This window comes from Orcinus orca, chromosome 8, assembly GCF_937001465.1.
Source record: "Orcinus orca chromosome 8, mOrcOrc1.1, whole genome shotgun sequence".
Lineage (NCBI taxonomy): Eukaryota > Metazoa > Chordata > Mammalia > Artiodactyla > Delphinidae > Orcinus > Orcinus orca.
The window spans coordinates 10,781,776-10,798,765 of record NC_064566.1 but is presented as its reverse complement, the minus strand read 5'-3'; the positions used below and the strand labels follow the sequence as shown (position 1 = coordinate 10,798,765).

The following is a 16,990-nucleotide window of genomic DNA, read 5'->3' as shown; positions in this document are numbered from 1 at the left end:
CCAGGAAAGTGAGAACTTAGCAAAGGGGCAGGCTTGTCAGGATGGCCATAGAACCGATCATGATTCATCCTCTGGGGCTGGCAACACTGCTGCCCAAACAAAATCAGAGTTCTGTTAACAAGAAAGGGCAGGGGCAGGTGGGGATGGCTATTTGGATGGCAGTATGAGATGCAGAAAGATTTCTGTGATCAAACATGTTTGAGAAACACTTCATACTCTTTTCCTCCCATGGAGATTGAAAATGCACACGAACTTATTAAAGATTCTAAGAAGTCCTATAATAAAGAAACCTGGTTAACTTACCTATCTCAACACTTATTTTTTTCATAGAACCCTTTGTGACATGTAACTTCGGTCAGCAAAATGAATGAATAGATTTCAGAAAATGCTATTATAAAGTTTTCTTTCTTGGATGTGCTTAAGAAAGGTGTATGAGGCAATTCGGCAGTGGTGTATGAAGCAAGCTTACCCCTGGAGTTACTTATATTCATGTATCTATCCATTGAACAAACTTCTGCTGAGGGACACCATGTGCTTGGCATAGTGATGGGGGTCCAGGCATCTGAGGGGAACGAGACGGGTGGAGCAGTGGCTGGTTAGCGGAAATGAGAGGTGAACAGTCTTGTGATCTTTGTTAAAACGAAGATCCTCAAAGTGGATGTAACTTGGAAATCTAGGCATTAAGTTGAATCTAGCAGGTTAAATGCTCTCCAACTCGTTCTTGAAGTAGCATCTTTGGATGACTAGGTGAGCTGGTAGGTTCTGCGTCTCTGGGCTCTTTCCATAGGCAGGCAGGAAGCCCTTGCCGGTCATTTGCCTGTTTACCCTCCGGTCTGTTCCCTGCCCTCCCTGTACTCTGCTCTGTATTGCAAGGTACTCATTGCCCAGGTTCCCTTGCCAACTGGCTTTTGGTGTGTTTGACCCAGGGGAGGCACCGCAGAAGAGTCAAGGTCGGGGGATGAAGCTTCGGTTTTCCTCCCAGATGTATCTCCTCCACGGCCTCAACTTTCCCTCCATAGACCCTCCTCCGTGGTCCTGTTCTGCCGGTTGACTCCACCATCATCTGGCTCCCATCAGAGGGGCCCTGGTGACCCTGCCTTCCTTCTTCGTCCCTCCAGCCAGCTGTTGCTCATTTCCAGAGGGCCTCACCATCCTCTGTTTGGCTTCTCAGCTCTTGCATCTCTGTGTCTAGATTTCCCTGTATTTTCCAGTGGGCAGCTAGAAAAGCTCAGAAGTCCTTTTCATGAGGGAGGAAAACTACCCAACCTACCCAATTACTTCGGCTAAAATAACTAGATAGGTTTTTCTTTTCCTGACCCTACTTTGAGTGATGCAAAGCCCAGATACACTTAATTGATTTGAGGTGATTGTCCAAGACTGCTACTTTTCACTGGTCAGTAGAGCTCTGAGATCATCTTTCTTTTCATTCGTAAAAGGAGAGTTGACATACTACGCTCAGTCTTGCTAAAACCCCTTGAGGGACTTGCCTTCTGTGGCTTGGCTGACTGAGACCTTTCTCTGTCCCTCGTCAGTGTTCGTTTTCCAAAGCAAAGCGGCAAACAAGTCAGGGAGGACTTCACCGAGACCTTCTAACACAAGGACTGTTTCGGATTTTGCTATTTGGGGAGAAAAGTAAAGGTATATGAATTGTGCGAAGCGGGAGTCATTTATTTGACCCTTACGACCCCATTACTTTTGTCACCTTCAAAAGGTGACATATAATAAGTTTTCAATAAATAAATATGTAAGATTTAATGCCTAACTTAAGAGGTACCAGGCACCTGGGAATTTAAGGGAGGCAGAGACATTTTAGGGAGAAGAGACAAAGCCTTATACCTTACCCCACGGCATGTGCCAGTCTCCAAAGTAGTACTTTCTCTGCTTTTAGATTAGATTACATCACATTACATTACATTGGATTAGATTCCACTGGCTAATTAGGTCCAGAGGGAAGAGGCCCTCCATGCCTTGAAAATAACTCCCTCCTTTTAGTTAGATGATGGTGATTAGTACGGTCCTTCCTCGGTGTCTGCGGGGGTGGGGGGAATTGGTTCCAGGACCCCCGTGGATACCAAGTCTGTGGACGCTCAAGTCTCATATAAAATGGCATAGTATTTGCATATCATCTACACACACCTGTATACTTTAAATCATCTCTAGATTACTTATGATACCTAATACAATGTAAGTGCTATGTAAATAGTTATAAAGACAATGTAAAGGCTATGTTAAATAGTTGCTGGTGTGGTAAATTTGAGGTTTGCTTTTTCGAACTTTCTGGAATTTTTTTTTTTTCCCTGAGTATTTTCGATCCGGGGTTGGTTGAATCCATGGATGCAGAACTTGAGGATACAGAGGGCAGCCTATATACTGTGGTAATTATAGTTGGTTCCATGAGGCAGACACCCAATGTGAAGAGTGGTTGACTTGCTGTCCTTACTGGATTTCCTTGGGTGGCTACTGACATCACAGAACATGTTGTTAACATTAGCACTGCTGTGAGGATTAGATGAGACATTGCTCGTAAAGGCTCAGCGTAGTACCTGCACACAATAAATGTGCAATAGTTGCTGGCTATTTTTGTCTTTATCACCATGTGACGTTTATTGAGCGTGTACTTTATGTTAAGCCTTTGACATATCTTATCTCATTTAATGCCCACACAAACTCTAGGAAGTGGGAAATATGATAATCCTCGTCTCACGGATGAGAGAACTGGGCCTCAGAGAGGGTAAGTGGCTTGTTCAAGGTCAAAAAAACTGCTAAGGGGCGGAGCCAGAATGTGAACCTGGTATGATTCTAACTTATTTTCTTAAACTGTGCTATCTAGATTGCCCCATTACTGACAAATCGTTGGAAAATACATTTTAAAAAGTAACAAAAAATAAGTGGGCATTGGGGATGTATTAGCTGCAAATTTAGCATGGCGATAAAAAAAACAAAAACTTGCAGATTGGTTCCCTCAGTCAGCAGCTTGACTGAGTTGCTTGAGCTCTCCTTGTGTAAAAAGCTCTCTACAGGGAGCCTTGGTTGGAGAACAAAGAAATAAGGCACATGATGTGAGTCAAGGGTAATTGAGCCAGTCTCACAGAACTGGTGAGTGGGTCACACACATTCACATGACACAGGCTGAACACACACGGACCTGGGAGAGAAGACAGAGAGCTTCCCGTAGGCGATTCTTGCACCTTCACCTGGTTCAGGAGACAGGGTTTGGATTTAACAGTTGCCTTGGTTCAAACCTCGGTTTTGCCTCTTCCTGCAGTTACGGCCTTTATTGACTTCCTCAATTTCTTTGAGCCGCAGTGCTGTCGTGCGTAAAAAGCAGAGAGTGATGGTGACTTCACAGACATCCAGTGAAGGGCCTTGTTTCTGGGACAGGTGTATGTTAAATCGGGTTTAGTTCTTAAATATATTATTGTGCAGAGTAATGTCAGTCTGTTTAAAACAACCCCAAACAAACACACAGGCAAATAGCACTTGAACTTTTAGATGCAGCCCTGGCAGATTTCCTGCCAGCCCTGTCCCCCCCGCCCCGATCTTTGGTTGTCTGGCAAATGCACAAAAGGAAATTAATTGCATGTCTACCTGCTACCATGAAATACTCTGAAAGTCACCTTCGAGAAAAACTAACACTTCCAAGAAAAAACAGAGACACAAAGTTTAAAAAAAAAAAAAGCTCTGTGATCGGCCAGTTGCCCATCCTGAAGTCCTGAAGGGCTCCTGAGGTTATTTGGTGAACTGACTAAATTCCTAGATTACTAACTCAGAGGCCCTGAAATACCTCCAAATGGTGAGGTGGTTGAGGACAGAGGGAAGAGAGCAGCTGCCGTGGGTGGAGGATGACTGGAGGCGGTGGAGGCCCCAGGCCTGGAAAGTTCTGCGGGCAGGTTGAGGACGGAGCCCGGAGGCCCATTTACCATCTGGTCTCCAAGTGCCTGGAGCGACTCTAAGCTTGGGGTCCAACAGTCTCATCCTAAAAACTTCCTGCCTCGTCTCCCTACCACTGACCCAGCTTTGGGGCGGGATGCTCTTCACTTGATGAAGTGATATTCCGGGAGCTATTTTCTAAGACATCCAGTCGTTTGAACATGCAAAACCTTAGGCCTCTGGCTTCTTACAAGAGGGTGATTCGTTCCGTTGTTAAAATTCATTTTAAAATGGCGAGGACATGTTATTCTAGAAAGTCTTTTTTCTCAGTCCTGTTTTTTTTTTTTTTTTTTTTGTGGTACGCGGGCCTCTCACTGTTGTGGCCTCTCCCGTTGCGGAGCACAGGCTCCGGACGCGCAGGCTCAGCGGCCATGGCTCACGGGCCCAGCCGCTCCGCGGCATGTGGGATCTTCCCGGACCGGGGCACGAACCCGTGTCCCCTGCATCGGCAGGCGGACTCTCAACCACTGCGCCACCAGGGAAGCCCCTCAGTCCTGTTTTATACCATGTAATAGCTCTGGCATGACAGTCACGTGATGGACATGGAAACGTGGTGTGATGCGCTGACACTTTAGGAGTTGCAAGAGGAGCCAGTGTTTGATGGGAGAGATGAAGAGAGAGGGAAGGGTAAGGTGGCAATTTCTTGGGTCCCCCGAGGCCCTGAGTCTGAGGTGGTTGCACCCCTAGAGCCACCAGCGTTCACAGGTGATAACACAGGCCTTTTTGATAGCTGGGTAGTCTTGGGCTGCTGCTGAAAGTGAAGCAGTATGAAGAAGCCGAAAACATTGTCTTAGCTCTCATGGAAAAAGCACCCCAGTCGGACTCTGGAGAGCGCTGTTTGAGTGCTGTGCCTACCACCAACCCTGTGACCTATGACCTCTTTAAACTTAGTTTCCTCATTTCAATCATGGTCTGAATGCAGTGCCATGGATTGTTTTGCCAGCTGTGAAAATGCTTCCCAAATGTGTGGGTAGCTACGTATTTGTATTTACACTGATGATATTATTAGACTGAAAATGTATTCTGTATCTTTCTTTTTGGTTTTTCTGTTTGTTTGGTCTTTTGTTTTGTTTTGTTTATTCTGTATCTTTAAGCAAGTAATTCCATTCTCAAACTGTGGTGCATCAAAGCCAATATATCGGGTTGGCCCAAAAGTTCGTTCGAGTTTTCTGTAACGTCTTATGGGAAAAACCCAAAGGAACTTTTTGGCCAACCCATATTTGTAGAGGGTCAAATCCCCGCTCCACTGTCAAAATTACTAATTTGAGGGGTAGAGCACTAAAGTTTTATTTCTTTGTAATTTGGAGAGCTGTGATCAGGGTTGTTGTTGTTTTTTTTTCTTTAAGTGAATTATTCACCAGAAGGAAGGGCTGCCGGAAGCTGCATATTGAGTTGTATTTTCGTTGTATCTCAGGTGTTAAGATCCTACTCTTTGGCATTTTACAAGATTTCTGTTTGTTGACTGTGGCCGTGTTGATGTGCCCCTCATTGTGGAAGTGAGGCAGGTAGATGTGGTGGGTTTTGAGGTCTCTCTGGCATGTGCTGCTCCCTGCGTATGCACTGGTACCGCAGCAGAGGCCGTGGTGCCGGGACAGCCGGTGCCTTTGAAGAGGGAGCCGAGGCTGAACTGAAATGCTCAGGCAGCAGCGTCCTGGGACGGTGTTCCACCTGGGAATGAGGCGTGGCTAGAAGTACTTTCTGATACACACCTTGTACAGTTAGGAACCTCAGAAATGGGCAGAAATTGTCCACGGCTTGAGCTCCTGGGTCTTGATCGTCTAAGGCGATCAGCTAGTAAGAGGCGTTTCCCCAGAACACATGTCCAAGAGAAGCTCAGCATGTCCTGAGATGGTCATTGCTTCGTCTCTCTCTCTCTTTCTCTCTTCTTCATCTCTGTTTCTGTCTTTCTCTTCCTCTCATTCTTCTCTCTGTGTTTCTCACTCTCCAGGTTCGTTCTCTCCCTTTCCCTTTCTTTCTTTCCTTTTTCCCTCTCTCCTGTCCTCACTTTCTGCGGCTCCACTTTTGGAGGAGCTGGGGATCTGCCTGGTAAGGTTTCTTGACCCTTCACTCTGATTATTCCTCGGGAGTTGTCCTGGCCCTCCTTGACTCTGGCCGGGATCTTCCCATCCAAGGTGAGTAAACGTATTCCTCTCAGGGAGCAATGAGGACGGGTCTTCAATGACTGCTCTGTTTACGTTCGTTTCTCTGACTATGGAAAGGGTACTCACTGGGCTCACTGGTCCTCAGAAGACATTTCCTGTCACCATCTTATTCCACAAACCCAGAAGGTGGGCAGGGAGCTCTGTTTTCATCTCAGTCATGGCTATATTCTTCCTCTTGATGACAAAGGCTATCATCTTTCTAATTATAGATCGAGGAAACTCGACTCAACATTGACAAGATCTCAGAGCACGTGGAGGAAGCTAAGAAGCTCTACAGTGTCATTCTGTCTGCACCCATTCCAGAGCCAAGTGAGTGTTGACTCAGGGCTGAATCACCCAACGGTGACCCTTGGCCACTGGGGCTGGGCCTTGGTTTCCTCCCTCTGTGAGCAGCAGGGGAGGGGGTGTATTACCTTCCACTAACATATGTGCCATGTCATCTCCCGTCCTCCTCTACCCTCTCCTGGTCACTGCTCTGCTGCTGTTACCTCTTCTCTTCATGGTCCAACCCATTTAGCCAAACTCTCCTCTCCTTCCCAGCTAGTCCCTCTCATGACTGGCAACGGCTCTTACAGCTGCCGACATACCTCATCTCTGTCCCACCCACCACTGCCCCTGTGCTATTTCCTCTGCCTGAAATGCTTCCCCAGTACCCCCCTATTTTTCCACGAGGTGTTTTTATTCTGTAGTTCTGGGGTAGGATGCCAGGAAAAAAATGCCTTTTAAAAATAAGCTTTCTGTGATTCTAATGACAGATGTCTTGAGAGCCCACCAGGATACATACTGCTGTGGGCAGTGGGCACCTGAGAAAGCTCCCCACCTCCTCTGTTGATTGTTGTAGTTGACTAAGCTCTCAGTCTCTTCTAACTGACTCTGCCTGCATTTGTTTATCCAGAAACCAAGGATGACCTGGAGCAGCTCACGACTGAGATCAAGAAAAGGGCCAACAATGTCCGGAACAAACTGAAGAGTAAGAAAGGAACAAAGGGAGCCGGCGGCACTCCCACCATCCGTCTCACGTCCGGGGTCCAGCTCTCCTGGACCGGAACTCTTCCTGGCGGGAGTGACACCACCCTTGCCGTCTTTGCTTGTGGTCTGGGCACTGTGCCTGGAATGACCTATTAGAGCCCCAGACAGTTTACCTGCTCTCGAGTCATGACTGTGGTTGAGAGAGTCCAGAACTGAAGTTCGGAGATGGGAATGAAAGTGTGCTTTCAGCTACTGGGTATTTGGGCGACTTGGTCCCTTAGCTTTAGTCCCTCGCTTTCTCTCTTCCTGGTCCCATTTCCTTCCCCAGCACCTACGTCCATTTGAGCAGTGATGTTAGTGATGTATGGATGCCAGATGGATCATAGAGTCTGGAGACATTTCTTGGGGGCCACGTATCACCCTCCCTTCACCCCCGTGCCCGCCCCTCAATTTAGGGCATTGTTCAGTGAAGCCACTGTCGTAGATTCAGCTCCTCTGGGGGCGCAGAAGGTTCCTTAGTTCCACGGCTACCATCTGCATTCTTGCCGCACTGTACTTGCTGACAAGGCATGCTGTTGGTCTGAGAGTGCACGCAGCATCGCTCGCCTAATTTATCATTTCTTCCCCCCAAACAGCCTGTGCTGCCTGTTTTCATGCGGGTGGAGGTGGAAGTCATTAGTGGCAGCTTCCAGTCATAGCCGTGATCGTGTGCCAAGGCCTCTGTGTGCATTCTCATTGAATTTTCACGTTGGTGCTGCTAGGGGGGCACTGCTGTTTATTCCATTTTACAGACGAGAGCACAGGAACACTAAGAGAGGTTAAGTGGCTTTTCCAAAGTTACATGGCTACTAAGTGGCAAGGATTTGAGTACGAGTCTCTTAGTGACAGAGACTCATGCTGTTAACCACTGTGCCGAGAGGTATCCAAGGAAGAAGACCCGGCAGTAGTAAAGGTCGTGGAACGCGTGTCCCATGGCTCAGGTGTGAGCTGACCTTTTGAGACTGGACCTACCTGCTGTTACGTCTCCTGGGCCGGGTGTGTGAGAAAGAGAGAGGAGGCCGCACTGCACAGTGTGCTTCTTGGAGGAGAGCAGCAGATGCGTTGCTAGAATAACCTCCTCTCCCATCCAGGCATGGAGAGGTGTATTGAAGAAGACGAGGTCCGGTCGTCAGCAGACCTTCGGATTCGGAAATCCCAGGTGAGATTTTCCCTGGTCTAACAGCCATCTAGTCCAATCTTTTAATTTTTTTTTTCTTAGCTGTGGAGTCTTTTTAATTAAAAAAAAATTTTTTTTAATACATTTATTTATATTTGGCTGCATTGGGTCTTTGTTACTGCACGTGGGCTTTCTCTAGTTGTGGCGAGCGGGGGCTACTCTTCGTTGTGGTGCACGGGCTTCTCATTGCAGTGGCTTCTCTTGTTGTGGAGCATGGGCTCTAGGTGTGCGGGCTCCAGTAGTTGTGGCTCACGGGCTTAGTTGCTCCACGGCATGTGGGATCTTCCTGGACCAGGGCTTGAACCCATGTCCCCTGCATTGGTAGGAGGATTCTTAACCACTGTGCCACCAGATCAGTCCCTTTTTAAAATCTTTATTGAAGTATAGTTGATTTACAATACTGTGTTGGTTTTAGGTGTACAGCAAAGTGATTTGGTTTTGCATATATATATGCTTCTTTTTCAGATTCTTTTGCATTATAGGTTATTATAGGATATCGAATATAGTTCCCTGTGTGATACAGTAAATCCTTGTTGTGTATCTATTTTATATATAGTAGTGTATATCTGTTAATCACATATTCCTCATTTATTCTCCACCCTTCCCCCTTTGGTAAGCATAAGTTTGTTTTCTATGTCTGTGAGTCATGTCTGTGCTTCTGTTTTGTAAATAAATTCATTTGTATTATTTTTTAGATTCCACATATAAGTGATACGTTTGTCTTTCTCTGTCTGACTTACTTCACTTAGTATGATAATCTCTAGGTCCATCCATGTTGCTGCAAATGGCATTAGTTCATTCTTTTTTATGGCTGAGTAGTATTCCATTGTATATAGTACCACATCTTCTTTATCCATTCCTCTGTTGATGGACATTTAGGTTGCTTCCATGTGTTGGGCTATTGTAAATAGTGCTGCTATGAATGTTGGGGTGCCTGTATCTTTTCGAATTAGAGTTTTTATCTTTTCCAGATATATGCTGGGGAGTGGGATTGCTGGATCATATGGTAACCCTATTTTTAGTTTTTTAAGGAACCTTCATACTATTCTCCATAGTGGCTGCCCAATTTACATTCCCACCAACAGTGTAGGAGGGTTCCCTTTTCTAGCTGTGGAGCCTTTAAAACAAAAAACAACCAACAACCACTGTCTGGAACTCAATTTGAGGAACTGATGGAGGGGAGCTGCTCAGGTTGAAGTGGGGGACAGGGCCGAGTCCAGCTGGTGGCCCCTCTCACACTGTCCTCTAAGGAGGTGCCTGAGGCTCTCAGAGCACTGCTGAGGGTTTAGTGAGCCTCTGGTTTACAGGTGAGGAAACTGAAGTCTTCTCTCTGAAAACTGTTGGTCATTAGTTGTCCAGTTTGGAGTCAGGGTGTTTGGTGGTCATCAAAGATATGATCCTTGTTGTTGAACTGGCACGGTGCTCAAGGAGCACAAGGAAACTATGACATAAGACCCACAGGAGAACGCGTATGAAGACCGGATCAAATGCACGTGCTCCCAGCATCAGACGATCTCGGGAAAGACTGGGGTGGCCAGAGGAGGCTGGGCCTTGGTGGGCAAGATGCCAACATGGACAGGCTCGGGGAGAGGTTCTCCTTAGAGGCATGGGGGCAGGAGTGGTGTGTGTGGGTGCCTGGGTGGGTTGGTAGCAGCGGGGGTGGGGGTGGGTGTGAGGGGCAGACGTGAAGAGAGCAGCCTGTCTAGAGAAAAACGTTTGTCATGGGATAGTGGACGTTGAGTTTTTGGTAGAGAACATAGCACCGTATTCCAGAGGCCTTTGGCTGCAGTCCAGGGAGTTTGGAGCTGACTGAGTAGCCTGTGTGCACTTACTTTGGGTTGCAGTTTGTTAGGAGGATAATATGGGAACCATTTGAAAACTGGGTCAGAGTGGGAAAGAGGCAAGAGGCAGGTGGGTCTCTAGTTGGGTTTTGCAATGATTTTGGTCTGAATTTGTCTGGTAGTTGGTTTGAAAAAAGCATAGATATTGGTGATTTTGCAAAGGAAAAACCAGTAGGGCTTGATGCTGAGAGGTGAGTAAGGAAAAAAAATGATAAAGATTTGAGTTGAGGCACCAGGGCCGTTGACTTGAAGGCACTGAGTTAGAAGCAAGAAACGTTGGGGAGGTCAGTTTGAGTAACAACCCAAGGATCTTTGGAGGTAGGAGGGAGTCCGGCAGCTTTAGAAAACAGGGCCTCTTGAGATTCACAGGGTATCTCCTTTGGCCTCACAATTACTCTAGGAGTTCAGCAAGACAGGTTAATAGATACTGAAAACGTGCTTTGGAAAGGTCAGCCGACTTTTCCAATGGTGTAAAGTTAGGAAACCAAAAAACTGAGTCCTGCACCTGGTCTTTGTTTTTTGTTCTGTTCTGTTTTCGTTTTTATACAATTTTGAAAGGTTACTTTCCATTTACAGTTATGACCAAATGCGGGCTGTATTCCCCGTGTTGCACAGTACATCCTCGAGCCTGTCTTACACCCAGTAGTTTGTACCTCTCACTCCCTCACCCCGATATTGCCCTCCCTGCCCCACTGGTAACCACTAGCTCCTTCTCGTTACCTGTGAGCCTGTTGCCTTTCTGTTATGTCCACTAGCTCCTTCTTGTTACCTGTGAGCCTGTTGCCTTTCTGTTATGTCCACTAGTTTGTTCTCGTTACCTGTGAGCCTGTTTCCTTTCTGTTATGTCCACTAGTTTGTTCTCCATATCTGTGAGCCTGTTTCCTTTCTGTTATGTCCACTAGCTCCTTCTCGTTACCTGTGAGCCTGTTTCCTTTCTGTTATGCCCACTAGCTCCTTCTCGTTACCTGTGAGCCTGTTGCCTTTCTGTTATGCCCACTAGCTCCTTCTCGTTACCTGTGAGCCTGTTGCCTTTCTGTTATGCCCACTAGCTCCTTCTCGTTGCCTGTGAGCCTGTTGCCTTTCTGTTATGCCCACTAGCTCCTTCTCGTTACCTGTGAGCCTGTTGCCTTTCTGTTATGCCCACTAGCTCCTTCTCGTTGCCTGTGAGCCTGTTGCCTTTCTGTTATGCCCACTAGCTCCTTCTCGTTGCCTGTGAGCCTGTTGCCTTTCTGTTATGCCCACTAGCTCCTTCTCGTTGCCTGTGAGCCTGTTGCCTTTCTGTTATGCCCACTAGCTCCTTCTCGTTGCCTGTGAGCCTGTTGCCTTTCTGTTATGCCCACTAGCTCCTTCTCGTTGCCTGTGAGCCTGTTGCCTTTCTGTTATGCCCACTAGCTCCTTCTCGTTGCCTGTGAGCCTGTTGCCTTTCTGTTATGCCCACTACTTTGCTGTATTTGTAGATCCCACGTATAAGTGAGATCCCACAGCATCTGCCTCTCTCTGTCTGTCTTATTTCACTTAGCATAATGCCCTCCAAGTCTGTCCATTGCAAACGGCAATATTTCATTCTTTTTTTTTATGGCTGAGTAGTATTCCATTGTAGATTCTATACCACATTTTCTTTACCCATTCATCTGTCGATGGACACTTAGGTTGCTTGGCAATTGTAAATAACGCTGCCGTGAACATTGGGGTGCATGTATCTTTGCAAATTAATGTTTTGGGTTTTTTTGATATATACCCAGGAGTGGAATTGTTGGGTCATATGGTAGTTCTGTTTTTAGTTTTTTGAGAAACCTCCATACTGTTTTCCAGTGACTGTGCCCATTTACATTCCCACCACGAGTTGTCCCTGGTCCTCCGGTTCCAGGACCAGTGCTGCTGTAGATGAGGCTGCGTAGGGGCTGGGGTTCTGTAAGAGTTGTGGACCTTCCCCTCCCTCGCCTCCTGGGGACTCACAGCATTTGACCTTGCTCCCACAGCACTCCGTCCTCTCCCGGAAGTTTGTGGAGGTGATGACCAAATACAACGAGGCCCAGGTGGACTTCCGTGAACGCAGCAAAGGGCGAATCCAGCGGCAGCTCGAGATCAGTGCGTGTTTGAAGTTTGGCCTGTGCCCCTTCACCCTTCCTGCCACGTGCTTGTCCGTTCCCAGTCGTGTCCTCCCCTCTCCCAGGGGAGAGGGAGCAGCAGCCCCGCTGGTGGCTTCTGCCTTCTCTTTTGTGCCCAAGCTGGGGACAGGCTTCACAGCACTGGTGCATCCTGGATGTTGCGTCTTAGGCTGAAAGATGGCTCGGAGTTACCAGGCCCGAGTCGTTTGACTGCCGTGGGAGGCAGCGTTTCTGCCTCCATGGAAAGAAGCACTTGCTACACAGCTGCACCCCTTGGGGCTCATGACATCTTTTGCTGCCTGTTTGACAGCAGAGAATGGTGCTAGTTGCCATGAGGAATAAAGAAGTTACTACAGCCACGCCCTTTAGGAATCAGAAACCGGACTGCAGGGCCCCACAGGGCGGAAAGTGCTTTGAGCGCAGGAACTGAATGAACGAGGGCGCAGGCAGAACAAAGCACGCGTGTTCAGGAGGGAGAGGCCGTCCAGGGCCTGGGAACAGGGCGCATTTGGGTGGAGCAGGGTGAGGTTAAGGCGGATGGAGGGAGGGCTCACCCAGGAACTGGCCCCTTGTTCTGAGGACCGTGGACTCCGTGGTGGAGTGAAGGGGGCCAGGAGACATTCTGAGCTGGAAAGGAATGTCATCAGACATGGGCTTCAGGAAGGTAACTGTTGATAATGTTGAGGACGGATTGGATTAGGGGAGAAATCCGGAGAAAGGAGCGTCAGGAGGCTTGTAAGGCCATGGTCTTCAGAGTGAACTTACTGTATTCCCATTTTCAGGGAACTTTTTTTTTTTTCTCGCGGTACGTGGGCCTCTCACTGTTGTGGCCTCTCCCGTTGCGGAGCACAGGCTCCGGATGCGCAGGCTCAGCGGCCATGGCTCACGGGCCCAGCCACTCCGCGGCATGTGGGATCTTCCCGGACTGGGGCACGAACCCGTGTCCTCTGCATCAGCAGGCAGACTCTCAACCACTGTGCCACCAGGGAAGCCCTTTCAGGGAACTTTTGAAATGGTGAGCGTTGATCTTATGTTTGATGCTCTCCTCCTTTTGTTGTAAAGCCGGCAGGAAGACAACAGATGGGGAGCTGGAGGAGATGCTGGAGAGTGGGAACCCTGCCATCTTCACCTCGGGGGTGAGTGATGGTGGGGGCGGGCTGGGCTGCAGAGGCCGGGAGGGCGGGGCGGCGGGAGCCCCGCAGGGGTGTGGTGAGGCTGCGGCGGGCGTGACGGCAGACGGTCGGTCTCTTGTGCGGCCTGGCCTAGATCATCGACTCTCAGATTTCCAAGCAAGCCCTCAGTGAGATCGAGGGAAGGCACAAGGACATCGTGAGGCTGGAGAGCAGCATCAAGGAGCTTCACGACATGTTCGTGGACATCGCCATGCTGGTGGAGAACCAGGTAACAGTGGGTGCCGCGTGGGCAGGGAGGAGAGGAAGCCCGGGGCTTCCCGAGAAGGGCGAGACGGGACTCCTGGAAAGCCGGGTGGGGTGGGAGAATCGTTGGGAAATTGCGTAGTAGATGCTGACATTTTGGGCAGTCGCAGCCTCGTCATTCATGCCTGTTACTTCGGCCTGGAGGTCATTTCTAATTAATACGGGGTTTGATGTGCTCTGTCAAGTACCTGGTTCCCTCCAGCCTCAGGACCGTTGTCTTTTTTAAATTAGAGATATGGGCTCTTAATGGTGATGCCTTAAGACAATATCCTGATAGGAACTGTTTCACTGGTGACACTGAAAACATGGGGCCTTTTCCCCCGTTTATGGTGAAAAGTTAGGCTTCACAGAGGTTTTTGTATTTTTCCATTTTTGTTTTTTCTTCTGTATGTGTGTTTTTCCAAAAATGTTGACAGTTTTTGCTAAGGAACAGGAGCAGACAACAGAATGATTGAAGGGACAGCGAAGTGGTATTTACAGAAAAACTGGGAACTCTCACAGTGCTTAGCTTGAGAGTCTGTTTTGTCCCGGGTAAGCTTGCTCAGGGGTGGATGGCTCTGTCCCCAGCATATGGTATCAGTGTCACAGAGTCACACGTCTCCTGGTTCTTACGATGCAGTTAAATTCGCCACTGTGTCATGGTTTGGTGCCACTATTACCATGAACTCCCAGTGGCTCTGCCACCTGGAGAGGATTGAAAACTGCTTCCTCTGTAGAAGGAAACCTAACTGAAGCCCGAGCACCACTCGGCTGGTTTTGACATCAGTTTCCTGCTCTGGGCTCGGGGGCCTTTCTTCCACCCCCTTGCAGCCGTTGAGACCATTTCTCCTGCCCCTCCATCCCTACCCTTCTGTTTTCTCCCCACACTGCCTTGCCGAGGAACTGGTTTGAGATTCAAGTGATGGTAAGTTCTGTTCTCTGTGTAGAGACTGCCATAACGCCATGGGTTGGGTTGAGGAAGGTCTAGGTGGGTGAAGGGAATTCCCATCCTAAGATGCACAGAACTCAACTGGAGAGACCAAACTTCTGGTCAGGAAGTAATAGCCGGGCAAAGGTTGGGAATCTTTTTAAGAGACTGCTGTCTCTTAACCAGATAACTTAGGTAAAACCAATGTCTGTCACTTACAGGACCTGGGAGTACCTTAGAGAAAGCAACTGTTCCCACCTCAGCTATCTATTGAGCACCTGACGTGTGCTGGGCACTATTCTATAGTAGTGAATGAACTCAGTTCAGGCCGAATGAACTTGGTTCAGGTCTGAATGACCAGGAAGAAGCCAGCATCCTGGCGACGCCCTAAGAACATGAGATAGATGTATTGGGTTGGCCAAAAAGTTGGTTTGGGTTTTTCCGTGAGATGTTATAGAAAAACCCAAACGAACTCTTTGGCCAACCCAATATCTTGGCTTCTCTCTTCACATACTTAAAAAAAAAAAAAAAAGTGGCGGGATCCTTCAGAATATCCCAGGCATCTAGACAGTGTGCTCCAGGTGCCCAGTGCAGTGCTTGTCACAGAGAAGTAACTGAGTGAATGTTTCTGGAATGAGTGACAGCCACCAAGGCCTGGGGAACCATAGGTAATCACGGGGAAGTTGTACAAGTTTGCCCCACAGAAGGCTGCATGTTGAAGTTTCCAGATGCTCTTCTTGGTGCTGAAAAGAAAGAGAACCCCTTTCTCATGTGAGCTAGGACTGTCCTGGGGTGGCTTTCCTGGGTGTGACTAGCGTCTGTCCTTTGCAGGGTGAGATGTTAGATAACATAGAGTTGAATGTCATGCACACGGTGGACCACGTGGAGAAGGCTCGGGAGGAAACAAAAAGAGCCGTGAAGTACCAGGGTCAGGCCCGGAAGGTGAGCCTCTCCTGCTGCCTTCGGAGAAGAGAATCCACCGTGCGCGCCGTCTCTCGCTCTTTCTCTCCTCCCTCTCCCCGTCCCTCTTTCTGCTGGACCCACCTCTTGCGTCCGTGGAAAGGGAGCCATGATTGATCGTATTGAGAACAACATGGACCAGTCAGTGGGCTTCGTGGAGCGGGCCGTGGCAGATACCAAAAAGGCTGTCAAGTATCAGAGTGAAGCTCGGAGGGTGAGCCCTTAGTCCCAGCTGGACCTACCGGCTTCTCCTCCCTCTGGTCGCCCCCACCCATGTCCTTGAGCCCGTGCCTTCCCTCCGTCTTGGCCTCATCCAAAAGCCTACCTCAGCTTCCCCTAGAGAATAGCTGCCCTTCCTTCCCAGGGGTGCCTCGCATGGATCTGGCTCACGTGCTCTCTACCCGAGAACCCCCATTTGCAGGCAGCTCGGCATCACTGCCCAGGTGTTGCTGCCAATGCCCTGGACAGAGCTCGGGATCCCTTCAGCCGTTACACTTGACTCGTGCTCCTGAGAAACCTCCCTTCATTGCCTTCCACTCCGGTAGCCCAAGCCCCGCCCCACTTGGTTTCTTTTTCTCTATCATGAACCCAGTGGTGTGCTGATGGCTATGTGAACATTATCTTGTATCTTGGGAGCACCTGTTATTTCTCCTTTATAGATGAAACAGTTGAGAATCAGAGGTTAAGTAATTGGCTTCAGGCCACCTAGGAAGCATAGGAACCAGGATTCAAATTCAGCTTTCAATCAAGCTCTTTCCATCCTGTCTCCACTGCCCGCCCCCCACCTCTAGTTCTGGTGCCCCTGTCACCTGAGGACTTCTAAGCTTCTCTGCCTAGTGACTGTGGTGGCTAGCTCTGGTGGTTTTTGCTTTTTAGCCTGCTCTTTTCTGTTTCTCTTGGGCTCTGATACTTTTGTTCTTCAAGTCTTTCTTTTTCTTCCAACTTTACCTATTGCTTGGGCAGGTATCTAGGGAGCTGGGAAGTTATTTTACATGATGAATCCAGGCTGGTTTGCAACAGGACCGTAACCATACTTTCTGATCCCCAGTCACTGTACTGGGTTTGACAGGTGGGAATGTACTTTGGGGGAGAGATGGACAGATGTTTGTAATTAGGACTATGTCAAAAATGTTTCTATACTCCTTCTTGAAAAGGAACAAATGAGTCACTTATATCTTGGCCTGTTGCTGCTTGGAGACCCCATTATGGTTGCCCTTCTATCTGTGCACATACGAAGGCTGCCGTGTGAGCTGAGAGCTGATGGAAACTCCCTATTTCCATCTGCTGGCATTGCTAGTGCAGAAGTAATTTAAGAAACAAAATATCCTAATAGAGTGTCTTTATGTAGAGATGGTGGCTTTTTATTTCATTTATTTGGATTGATAAGATGCTTCCTATGTAGAGGCAGAGGGGTTGGGTTTTGGATGACTTACTATGGTTTTCTGGTTGTTTGTAATAATG

At 48.3% G+C, this 16,990-nt stretch overlaps 1 protein-coding gene across 20 annotated transcripts in view; it reads left to right on the top strand.

Annotated features, from left to right (window-relative positions):
• STX3 (syntaxin 3) overlaps nt 1-16,990 on the top strand; it is a 148,358-nt gene that overhangs the window by 21,447 nt on the left and 109,921 nt on the right. For 9 of the 20 annotated variants that reach the window (XR_007478863.1, XR_007478862.1, XR_004479226.2 and 6 more), the window contains exons 3-9: nt 6,302-6,401; nt 6,988-7,062; nt 8,192-8,259; nt 12,098-12,206; nt 13,289-13,362; nt 13,493-13,627; nt 15,401-15,511. Coding sequence is in view for 16 of the 20 variants with exons in the window: in XM_033413536.2 (XP_033269427.1) it covers nt 6,302-6,401; nt 6,988-7,062; nt 8,192-8,259; nt 12,098-12,206; nt 13,289-13,362; nt 13,493-13,627; nt 15,401-15,511 (672 nt within the window). In the remaining 4 variants the exon portion in view is untranslated. Of the gene's footprint in view, nt 1-6,301; nt 6,402-6,987; nt 7,063-8,191; nt 8,260-12,097; nt 12,207-13,288; nt 13,363-13,492; nt 14,567-15,400; nt 15,512-15,632; nt 15,744-16,990 lie in introns of those variants that run through there. The other 11 variants (XM_033413563.2, XM_033413558.2, XM_049713771.1 and 8 more) reach the window with 3 other exon arrangements.